Source organism: Drosophila innubila (assembly GCF_004354385.1).
Source record: "Drosophila innubila isolate TH190305 chromosome 3R unlocalized genomic scaffold, UK_Dinn_1.0 2_E_3R, whole genome shotgun sequence".
Lineage (NCBI taxonomy): Eukaryota > Metazoa > Arthropoda > Insecta > Diptera > Drosophilidae > Drosophila > Drosophila innubila.
Window position 1 is genome coordinate 3,217,963 of NW_022995380.1, and position 11,094 is coordinate 3,229,056.

The window sequence follows — 11,094 nt, forward strand, 5'->3', positions numbered from 1 at the left end:
TAACTGAATTGATAATTGATAAGCAATTCCAATGCTGATGAAAATCCCCAAGTGTCTCTCGAGTATTTTGAGTATGTGAAGACATCAGTAGTGCAATTTTAATTTAAGAAAATTGTATTTCCAAGAACCACTTTTGCCATGATTTTAATTTAAAAATAATTAGCAATCTATTTATGAAATGTGATCAATTATTTTTGCGAATATTTAAAGTGGCTGTTAGAATTCTGATCGCATTTTATTCAAAAAGTTTTCAATATATTTTAAACTTGGACTATTAAATCTGCGAGCATTATCTACGCATTCTTCATAACCGGCCTCATTGTTCATTCGCTTAAGAGTTCCCGCCTTATAGAGCCATGCCTGAAGACAGCATCCATCCAGATGATTTAACACATGGTCGAGATCTAATAAGGCGCGTTTGTACTCATGTTTTCTAAAAAGAGTAGTTAGTAGAAAAGCAATCAGTAAAATGAAAACTTCAATTTACTCACTTGATGTTGCACAGACTGCGATTGACAAATAGAACTGGCGAATCGTTGATATAATTCAAACCCTTCGTATAATAATCAATAGCCTTATCAAAGTTTGACTTGCGATACTCCGCATTTCCCAGTCTATTTGAGAAGATATTACTTTTGAACGGAAGTGTATAATATTGAATTACCTGCGGAAATTGTTTGCCACAGAGACGCGTTCCGCTCGAGCTTTCTTCCGTTCCTCCTCGCTAACATCTATCTGACGCATGAATGTCATTTGATTCATGTTTGGTTTGCTGAATATGTTCCTCTTCGATAGACTTCTGCTTTTCTTAACAACATTTTGACGTTGCATAACCACAAAACTCGTATCCGTAACGCCCTCACTGATGTCAACTTCTGCCTTATCCTTGCCAGTCTTTGCGATCTCATGAAGAAGTTTAAGGACATCATCTACCTTCGAGGGTCTAAGCAGAAAATCCTCATGTAATTCACTGTGAATGTAAGATGACATTTTCTGTGATTAGGTATATGTTTTGTTATTGTATATATCATTTAAGTTGTAGTACTGAATCTGATTTGTAATATATAAACATATATTCGACTGCTTTTATAGATGACTGATATTCACTCAGCCAACTTTGCTATTTTACTTACACTAATATATTATTTTAATAATTATTTTACTGCTGTTATTTTATTTTATTTCAGTTAACTTTTTCGGAATTAATATTTTTAAACTTATTTCATATTTCTGAGCTCTAGTCCTTAATGCTACTGTTATATTTCCCTATTACAATGTAAATCAGATGCCAATTGTAAGTACAAATTGGTTTATAATTTAAATTAAACGTTTCTCTAACACAACAATGAACAAGATAAATACCCCCATCATCTGGCCTACACTAGCCTACAGAAACAAGCCATTTAGCAAACTTAACCATGTAGCTGGAGACGGCAAACCCTTTAAGCAGTTTTGAAGATTGTCTCTTAGCCGCAATGGAAAATCAAACAAGCCAACAGACAGAGGACATTGGAAACGTGACGTCTCAATGTCGGATTCCTTGCCAAGGGAATGAGACGCAGTTTACTCAATTTCCCTCATTGTCTGGCATCTAACTGGAGGCCAACTCCATTGTCATCCTTAGTTCATTCTGTTGGCGTTGTCCCGCATAGTTTTTCCTGTCTCTTCGACTGTCTGTCTTTTTGTCTGTTGACATCATTTGCTTTGTACTTGCTATTTTCTACAAATTGTTAATTATTTTCATTGCGCTTATTATGAAACTTTTTGTGACCCCCACCCCCGTTCTATGTCCTCTTCGGACGGAATTTTCCCCTTCGCGGGCATTCTGTACGCTTGTTGTCCTTAAGGATTTTTGGCATTTAATTAAGCGCAATCAAATTGACATTTTAAACAATTTAAACAAGCAAACAGACGTCACAATTGTTCCCCCTTCCCACTCCGACCCCTTCGTTCATCACTATGCCATTAAAATCGACGACCACGCCCCCTTTTGCCGCCTTTATTTCAGTGTTTGGGGCGCATATTGAAACGCTTTATGGCCAGCGGCCAATTGGCTATGTTGCTGCTGAGAGAATCGTGAAAGCTTTGCCTTCCCCCCAGGACAGTAGAAAACAAAAATCGATAAATGAATGGACCTATCCCTCCGTGCACCTCGAACCCCGCATCCCCGCACATGCGCCTATTAATTATGTCTTTTGCCGTTTTGTCGCATTTAAAGACGACGCAATTAAGTTGCCAGCGGGACTTGAGGGGGTAAGGTAGGGGGAAATGCGGGAAAGGTTCAATGAGGAGGGAGGGTAATGTATACTCAGTCACTTTACTCACTTCCCTCAGAGTCACATAATACGTATCAATGGACACGACATGGACATGGACATGGACATGACTCCTGCCCCTGTCCCTGTCCCTGTTTCTCCCCTTTGCTACGTGACCAGCACAGTAATTCATATGAAAATTTAATTTGTTAGGCCGTACAAACTGAGCTAACGAGGAAACCACAGAGGGGTACATATAGAGATATTAGAGAGCGGGGAAACGATAGAGCTGGCCAATGAAACCAAATAATATTTGCGTTTCCAACCGCATGTGAAAATAAATATTATTAGGTTGAACCGACACAGCAAAAAGTAAAATAGGCAAACCAGGAGAAAATGATATCTAGGAGGATTCGAATTTTCAATACTGTTGCTGCCAATTTTGGGAATTGCACTTGAATACAAGTTTTTGAAAATAACAAAATTATATTCCGAAACTCCTTTTACGATTGAACCTTTGTATTACAGAGATATACGTCAAAAACAATATTTTATTTTTCAATCGTTTTAAAACTGATATTTCTTATCGTAGCTACGTTTGTGATAAAATGATTCTATCCGCAGAGTATTGACATGAAACTGTTAAAAGAAGAAACTTTTTAAACTGATATTTTCCCACTAAGAACACATATTCCATTCAAAGGTATAACAGATCACATTGACTGTTTTATCCGTTTTATGACATTTGTGTAATACCCACTGCAAGAGTATAATTCTTTACAAGTCTCTTGTCTTGGACTTGCCTGAATCAAAAATACCCTACACTCAGCGATTATTGAAATTTGAATGCGTTCGAAAATAAACATCATTTAATCTATTGTGGATTTCATTTTAAGCCGAAAGTGTTTTCTACCAACTCACTTTGATGTTGTGATAGTTACAGGGTAGTCAATAACTTGGTATCGCTAAACTTAGCATATTATTGCATATTTGGCATAAACAGGCAATTGCGGTTTAGCTTGTTTTTGTCATTGTCAACACGTGGGGAAATGCCGCAAAGTATGCAATGCACTATTTCCGCTTTTCAACAACTTTTTTGATTGCTCGTACCGCAATTTGAATGATATTTGGTTTTGTGTTGGTCAACGCATTGATACAAATCGAATGCTTTTCTGGTTAACAGCAAAAATAAAATATATTGTTATTGTTATTTGTATTTTGTTATTGATTTGATTTTCAGTTGGGTGAATTTGGTATGAAATATGATCTCATTTGTATAACTTTCCGCTGCATTTATCTACGGCCAATTGGAGTGTAAGCCATGTATTTACTCATTAGCTCAGAGTTGCAGCAAATGCAATTCAGTTAAAGCAAACGGCCAAGACAAGTCAGCTGAATGGCTTGGCAAATAAAGTCCATTGAAATAATTAACAGAGCAAGTTCCAGAGTTGGAGTCTGCCTTTAGCCGGGGATTTGCATTTGCATGGCCAACACCACCTGGCCCACATCCTGTGGTTGGTGGTTCTCGGCCAACTTTGGACAGCATTTTAAATTTCATTAAATCTGTTCACTTCGTTTGCCAATGCAATCAACATTGCGAAAATGTTGAGGAAAATCTGTAAAAAGGCCGCATTGAAGCGCCGCATTTTATTTGCAACGCCTCAAGTGCTTGAAATCTACTTAGATTCCATTTCCCCACTTCCCCCCCACCAACCCATTCTACTCCTCTTCCCGCTTCTGCTACTTGTCCGGCTGTTGGCAAGTGGCAACGCTTAACCTTACGTAATTAACTTGCTTTGCGCTTGTTTTTCATCTTCTACTCTATGCTCTCTTCAAATAAAGGGAATGCCAGCACTTTCTTGCGGTGTGAATAGTCTTCAAAAATATTTACTTTACCAATTTAGCATGACATTGAAATAAAAAGAATTTTAGAGGATTATTTTTCAAATTTTAATTTTGCAATTATTATTATGCTCTCTTTTCAGTACGAAACTTATGTAATTATTTTGTATATTTGAGTATTTTATAGTCATAGGAAAAATTTGTAAAAAGGATAAGATTTACAATTTATTAAGAAGGAAAGAGACTATAAAATAAGAATGTAACAACAAGTGCAAAATGTCTTCTGAATAGCATGAATGATATTTAAAAATAACTTTTGCAATATAGGGTACATCTTTTTCGTTCAATGTCATTTTCTTACTCATTTAGTTTGTCCTTTCTCCGCTTTCCTCTCTTTTCTACTCATTCTACTTCTTTGCTGCTTGTTTTTTGCCTCGTTTTTCTTTAGTTTGATCCACTTTACGCGAGGATTTTAGTTTAATTTCTAACAGTTTCTTAACTTTCTTCTTTCGGTTCTTCTCCCAGTTTTCTCTTTAAAAAAAACCCAACAATTGTCGGTGGGAGGCGGAAGGGAGGGGCAGGCATGACGAAGGCACTGAGTTTGTGTTGCGCTTTCGCTTTTCTCTAATTTCTTTGCGCTATTTTTCACAAATTTTTTTTACTCCCATTCGACGTTCTAAGTGAAAAAGTAAACAGAAATCCATTAGCTTGGCAATCATTGACGGCGCCGCCAATGGCAACCTGCCCCTTGCCCAGCTCTTCCCCCCACGCTCTTCTCTTGCATATGGCTGTGGTGCAAATGAGTGTTAGAGGTCAGTGGGGCGCTTATAAATTGCTGCCGTTAACGAATTTGTTCTAGTTTTTCACTCGGATTTCGATTTCCGGTTTGGGACAATAAATTAGCAAATCTATAGCAAATATATATTTTTTTGAGTTTTTAAGAGAAACATTTAAATAAATAGTTAAATTAACTTATGGCTAAAATGTAGTGACTTTTCCAAGTACTTATTCAATGTCAATCTTATAGCCCAGATCAATTGAGGCGCGTATATGCTCCTTCAGGTTGATATAACCATTTCGGAGGGACTCTTGTGTGAGAAACTCCTTGACCTTTGTCTCACTCTCGCAAAACACCAGATTGTCAGTCACATCAATGAGATGTTGCAAGTGCCCGGGAAATCTGTAGAGTATCAACAGCGTTGAACTGGATGCATCCGAGTGACGGCACAAATCACTCGACAGCTTCGATATACCCTGAGCTGCTGTATAATCTAGTCCGGTGATCTTATGTCCATCGATCACCACCGTGATCTTAAAGTCCGCCTGAGTGCAGGCTTTCAACACCAGACTTCGCAAATGATTGATAGCCGGAAAGTAGATTCCATTTCCCGGCACCACAGATATATATTGCATATCATCCAATTCCTGAATCTTGACCAGAATCTCTGGTCGCGCCCAGAGGAACAACAGATGCAGTGCGGTCACAATGATGCTCACCGAAACTCCAACCTCCACGCCAAAGAGCACACACACACAGAAGCACAACATCCATATCCCAAAGTCCCTCTTCGACTCCCTCCACAGTCGCACTGGTAACTTGAAGTCCAGCAAGGTGAAGATCGAACAGATCAGAATTGCTGCCAGTGTCGCTTCGGGTATATAGTTGAAATATGGACTCAGATAACCCAGCGCCAGCAGAACGATTATACCTGCGATTAAATACAATAATTGATGTATTCCTTTATTTGACAGTCCCAAGAGTTTCACCTACCCAGATACAAGTTGGCCATGGGAGTCTTTAGGCCACATCCCGTGCTAATGGCATATCGACTGAAGGCACCTGATGAGGGCATTGCCTGCACACAGGAACCAAACATATTGCACAATCCCACAGTCAACAGTTCGTGATTTGTATCCACTAGACCCTTGGGAGCTGCAAATGAAGAAGCTACTTAATAACAAGCCAAAATGGGGCTTATATAAAAACTAAAGATGCAGTGAAATTAACATGAATAACAAATGTGTATTCATGATACCCTTGCAGAGCAGATTCGCTACGATGACAAGAGCAATAAACCAAGACTGTAGTTAAAACCGTAATTTAACAATATATAGTACAAATAATTATTGTACTTTCTAATTTTTCATGATTTTCTATTACTTTTAAAAAACTCTTGCATAAAATATTGAGTTTATTATTCATTTTAAACTGCTATGAAGTCAAGATTAAAAAATATAATTGATATTAAAATGTATAAAGTAAAGTAGGTTTTTTATAGAAACTTTTAACGAAATAAAACACATGACCCACCTTTCAATTTAAATTTGTAATAATTTTATTTAAAATTTAAAATATTAAATTACTCTAGGTCACCGTTGACATTTAATAACAAGGGGCTCCGGCTCCTGCTCGCTTCGCACGCGGTGAGGTGCGGCTACAATCGAGCATGATCGACAGTAGGATACCCTGTACCCTGTACACTCTGCACTTAGAGTTGATTTTCGATTGATTACTCCTATGGCAGCCATATGATATATTCAACCGATGTCAGGATGTACGAAACCAAGTTAAGTGCATATTCTATTAGTTTGGCTAAGATATCTCAAAAAACAAACATTTTTTTATCCAACAACTTAATTTTTGACCGATCGTTCCTATGGCAGCTATATGATATAGTGGTCCGACTCAAAAACAAAAATAAACTTGATCTGCGTATGATATCCAGAATACATACCAAGTTTGAAGTCTCTAGCTCTTATTGTCTCTGAGATCGACGCCTTCAAACAGACAGACAGACAGACAGACAGACAGACAGACAGACAGACAGACAGACAGACAGACAGACAGACAGACAGACGGACATGGCTCAATCGACTCGGCTGTTGATCCTAATCAAGAATATTTATACTTTGGGGGTCTGCCACGCCTTAATCTGCCTGCTACATACATAAACACACAGGGTATAAAAATAAATAATATAATAAATTTCCTTATACTCACTTAATTTTCCAATTGAAATGTTGGTTAGTATTCCCACAATAGGTATGACAATAATGCCGACGCTAAGTTCACTCAAAATTTCCCAAAAGCTGTAGGTTTGTGTGGGAGTTTCAATAGTTAAACTGGGCACCGTAAAGTTGGGTAAGCTGGAAAGGGCATTCGAGCCGAGGGCATAGGGTAGCTTGTCCCTGAAGCCGAGCCAAATGTAGGAGATAATTGCGGCGATGAGGACAATAAGCGTGTTCCTTGAGGTGGACAGATATCGACAACAGACGCGCAAAGTCTTGCCACGTTTCTCATTGCGTGCCACACGCTCCAGTAACTAAGAGGAAAGATGTTGAGAACTGAAATGACTCTACCAGATCAACTCGAATACTCACCTCAAGCAATAGGAGAAAGGAGATAGCACATATGCCCATTATGAGATCTCCCATGTTGGCTTCACCGATGCGGGAGCTGAGAGTGCGCACAGAGCTGATGAGACCAGGAACCAAGTACTTAATACCTAATAGGACCTTGAGCTGGGATTCGATGACTAGGACAGCTGTCGCGGATGAGAAGGCTTTGATTACCGGCATCGATATAAACTCAAAGATGAAGCCTGTGAACAAATTAATTAGACATAAATTGAGGTGCCAATCGATCAGTCTTAAATGCGCATTTAGCGGGAAGAACTTTTAGGAAAAGGTGTGAACTTAATCCATTAACATTCAACAATGATCTTGATCTATACATATTGAACTAGATCAGGTTTGTTGGTTTGCTCAATAGTAGAATTGAGGAAAACGTTAGCTAATTTAATCGGTATCGAATCACAAATTATCAAAACGGATATTGTAGTACTAGGCCATCGATTAACATTATAATTACTGATTAACGATACTATTATAATTTCCATAGCGTTAATTTCATTGTCAGGATGCTAATTGATCGTTCCAATAAACATTTGACAGTTGTTTTCATATATCTCTCTTTTTCTCATTCTCTGCCTTTCCCTCATTAAGATTTTTGAGCTGCCTCGAGTCGGATATAGCATGCACTTAATACCTTGCTCGAGCCGCTAATCAAAATAATAATTCCAAGTTCATGTCAGGTTATCTAGTTAGAGATAGATTATACAGAAATCTTTGGAAGAGAGTGAGACAGAGGCAGAGAGACCGATCAGTGTCCGATTGTGTGGTCTCTCCCGCATTAAATGACAACAATCAAGCGACTTACGAGTCGCACTTAAGTCAATTGATAGTGACAATAAAACATACAAGATGTTTGCTCGAATAGATACATATATGAATATACCTTTGCAGGTACTGTTAATGCTGTTGGTTCACTGATAAAAAAAATGTTCTAAAATCAAGATTTTGGTCTCAGAACTAAGATTTTTGGTCTAAAAAATGCGTCGAGAACATCAAATTCTTGAATTAAGAGAACACATCTTGATTTTAAGAACATTTTAAATAAGACCAAGTTCTTATTTTAAGAATAAATGTTCTTAAAATAAAATTAAAAAATAAAATAAATGAATATTATTTTTTATATTTATATTTTTTTTATTTTTAAATTTTGATTTATTTATATTTTATTCTGTTGTAGTAATTTTATAAATGGTATTTTAATTTGTTACGAGGGGGATTCGAACCGCCGCCTACTGCTTCACAACTGAAGCGGCCTCTCTAACCAGAGCGCCACGGTGCCATCATTTGTTTGATACGAAATAGTACTTATTTATACTTTCCTAACAATTTAAGATTTTTATGCTTGTATTAAGATATTAAGATTTTTTAGATTAATAATCTTAGTTTTAGTAATTTGGTCTTAAAATAATCTTATTTTAAGAACAAAACATTTAAGTTGAATGTTCTTGATTTTAGAACTTGGTCTTTTTTTTCAGTGTTGTAGATGGTACATCTATAGTTACTTATCTAATGATATTCTAAATGGAAGCAGATACTTTTGAAGCATGTTATCTTTCAAACGGCTATGTTCGGCAGATCCGTAACTCTGATAGTGCAACTCAAATTTATACCGATCTGAAGTTGTGTCTACTCTGATAAAAAAATTCTTAAATTATGAGAACACATCTTGATTTTAAGAACATTTTAAATAAGACCAAGTTCTTATTTTAAGAATAAATGCTCTTAAAATTTTAATCAAGAATTAAAATAAATATAAATTATTTTTTTATATTTATAATTTTTCTTATTTTTAAATTTTGATTTATTTACATTTTATTCTGTTTTAGTAATTTTATAAATGTTATTTTAATTTGTTACGAGTGGGTTTCGAGCCGCCGCCTACTGCTTCACAACTTAAGCGGCATCTCTAATAAGAGAAATATACCCATTTATACTTTCCTAACAATTTAAGATTTTTATTCTTATATTAAGATTTTAAGATTTTGTTGATTAATAATTTTAGTTTTAGTAATTTGGTCTTAAAATAATCTAATTTTAAGAACAAAATATTTAAGATTAATTTTCTTGATTTTAGAAGTTGGTCTTTTTTTTCTGTGTATGCATGCCTAGATGCCGGATTTTCACTCGTTTAGATTTCTTAGAAACTTTTGCAGATGCCATGTAAAATTTAAAATTAATTCCACTATTGCTGTTGCCGATACAGGCGCTCAATTTTTTAGGTACCTTTGATGTAGCCGGTATTTAAGATAAAGCTATTTCTGGTTGACAGTTAAGGGTTAAAAATACTTAACGTATATCTGATACTGCGTTTAGTGCAAGTACAGCTAAATATGTCTTTACTTTCGAAAGTATTGCTGGTACTAAGATACTAACTTTGTAGTTGCTTTCGAAGTGTCGAATGTATTTTGAACTTTACTTTAAGGAGTTACTGTACTCCAACTATGAATATTGTTACTCACCCAATCGTAAAGTGCCCATAATGATCTGAACTATTCCACTAAGAAAGGTGAGTAGAATGGCAAACTCAATGGGACGTCCGACCGTGAATTGAAGGCTGACTAATGCCACAAGGCTGGTGGGTCCAATGATCACCTTATCGATAGATCCGAATATCAGATAAATGAGCGGTCCTATAAAGGCCGAGCACAGACCATAGCGAGCTGGTAGACCCGCTAGCAGGGCGCAGGCGATACTTTCGGGTATAATGGTGAGGCCGAGTGTGATGCCAGCTATAAAATCATCGATGCCCCATTCCATATTGTAGGCGGGCAGCCATTGAAAGACGGGCACATGACGCAACAGGGCGCGTTTCCATTTACTGGGTGGTGTCACTTTCTTGTCAATCCTATCGTCACAGGAAATGGCTTTCGGATTGTTGTGGCTGCTCAGGAGACGCACCTTGGTCGCCCTTTCCTCCAGCTGTGGCTCCTGTTCCAGCTGCGGATACATTAAAAAGCTTTGACTTGAACTTGGACTTTGACTTCGATAGGAACTGTTTCAAACGAGTCGCGACTTGATAATGATGCTGATAGCAAAGCGCGAGTCGTTGATGTACGCTTATAATCCCACATGGCACATCTCGCAGATCTCTTTGCATCCCCCTTCACCTGACAAATTATAGTCCCCATTTGTTTGCCTTAAATATCAGAGAGTCGCTCACAGCTCAATTGCCAGCTGTGTATCCAGCAGATACAGATACAGATACAGAAACAGATACAGAGCTGGCTTTGAGCTACTTATTCATATATAAATATACATAAATACATATTTGATACCAGCTGATTTCTCTCTCTCTCTCTCTCACTCTCTCTCACTCTGTATTTTTCTTTGATTTTCTCACCTGCTTCAATTGCTGATCTTTATTTTGATAATTTAGATGCTAACTGCTCTGTGCCTCCCGGTGACTAGTCGTACCAGGGGCTTGCCCTTTACTGTGCGCATAATTATTAAATTCAATGTTGAATCCAACCTGACACTTTGGTACTACGGATCGTGCTTCAAGATGCATTCGTCGGTCCAGATGAGATGATTTGCTAATTGCCCGTTAATTGAACACCCGCTGTGTCAATTGTAACACAACTCT

The 11,094-nt window shown here is 37.3% G+C and overlaps 2 protein-coding genes across 2 annotated transcripts; both read right to left on the minus strand.

Annotated features, from left to right (window-relative positions):
• Positions 1-214: 214 nt before the first annotated feature.
• Positions 215-1,055, minus strand: LOC117790765 (tetratricopeptide repeat protein 12-like). The gene is made up of 3 exons (XM_034630319.1): positions 665-1,055; positions 492-614; positions 215-433 (listed from the first exon to the last, which is right to left on the minus strand). The coding sequence occupies exons 1-3, from the start codon at positions 988-990 to the stop codon at positions 217-219; spliced, it is 666 nt and encodes a 221-aa protein (XP_034486210.1). The 5' UTR covers positions 991-1,055; the 3' UTR covers positions 215-216.
• Positions 1,056-4,758: 3,703 nt separating this feature from the next.
• On the minus strand, positions 4,759-10,549 carry LOC117790407 (sodium-independent sulfate anion transporter). Its single transcript, XM_034629850.1, has 5 exons — positions 9,971-10,549; positions 7,479-7,699; positions 7,099-7,420; positions 5,869-6,030; positions 4,759-5,806 (listed from the first exon to the last, which is right to left on the minus strand). The coding sequence occupies exons 1-5, from the start codon at positions 10,458-10,460 to the stop codon at positions 5,103-5,105; spliced, it is 1,899 nt and encodes a 632-aa protein (XP_034485741.1). The 5' UTR covers positions 10,461-10,549; the 3' UTR covers positions 4,759-5,102.
• Between the last annotated feature and the right edge of the window lie 545 nt (positions 10,550-11,094).

Excerpts from the sequence above, each read along its gene's own strand:
- LOC117790765 (XM_034630319.1), bottom strand. The coding sequence starts at position 990 with ATGTCATCTTACATTCACAGTGAATTACATGAGGATTTTCTGCTTAGA. Across the intron at positions 615-664 it reads GTGGCAAACAATTTCCGCAG|ACTGGGAAATGCGGAGTATC; the intron begins GTAATTCAATAT and ends CTTCTCAAATAG. Across the intron at positions 434-491 it reads CGCAGTCTGTGCAACATCAA|AAAACATGAGTACAAACGCG; the intron begins GTGAGTAAATTG and ends TACTCTTTTTAG.
- LOC117790407 (XM_034629850.1), bottom strand. The coding sequence starts at position 10,460 with ATGTATCCGCAGCTGGAACAGGAGCCACAGCTGGAGGAAAGGGCGACC. Across the intron at positions 7,421-7,478 it reads CCTTTCTCCTATTGCTTGAG|TTACTGGAGCGTGTGGCACG; the intron begins GTGAGTATTCGA and ends CTTTCCTCTTAG. Across the intron at positions 5,807-5,868 it reads CATGGCCAACTTGTATCTGG|GTATAATCGTTCTGCTGGCG; the intron begins GTAGGTGAAACT and ends ATTTAATCGCAG.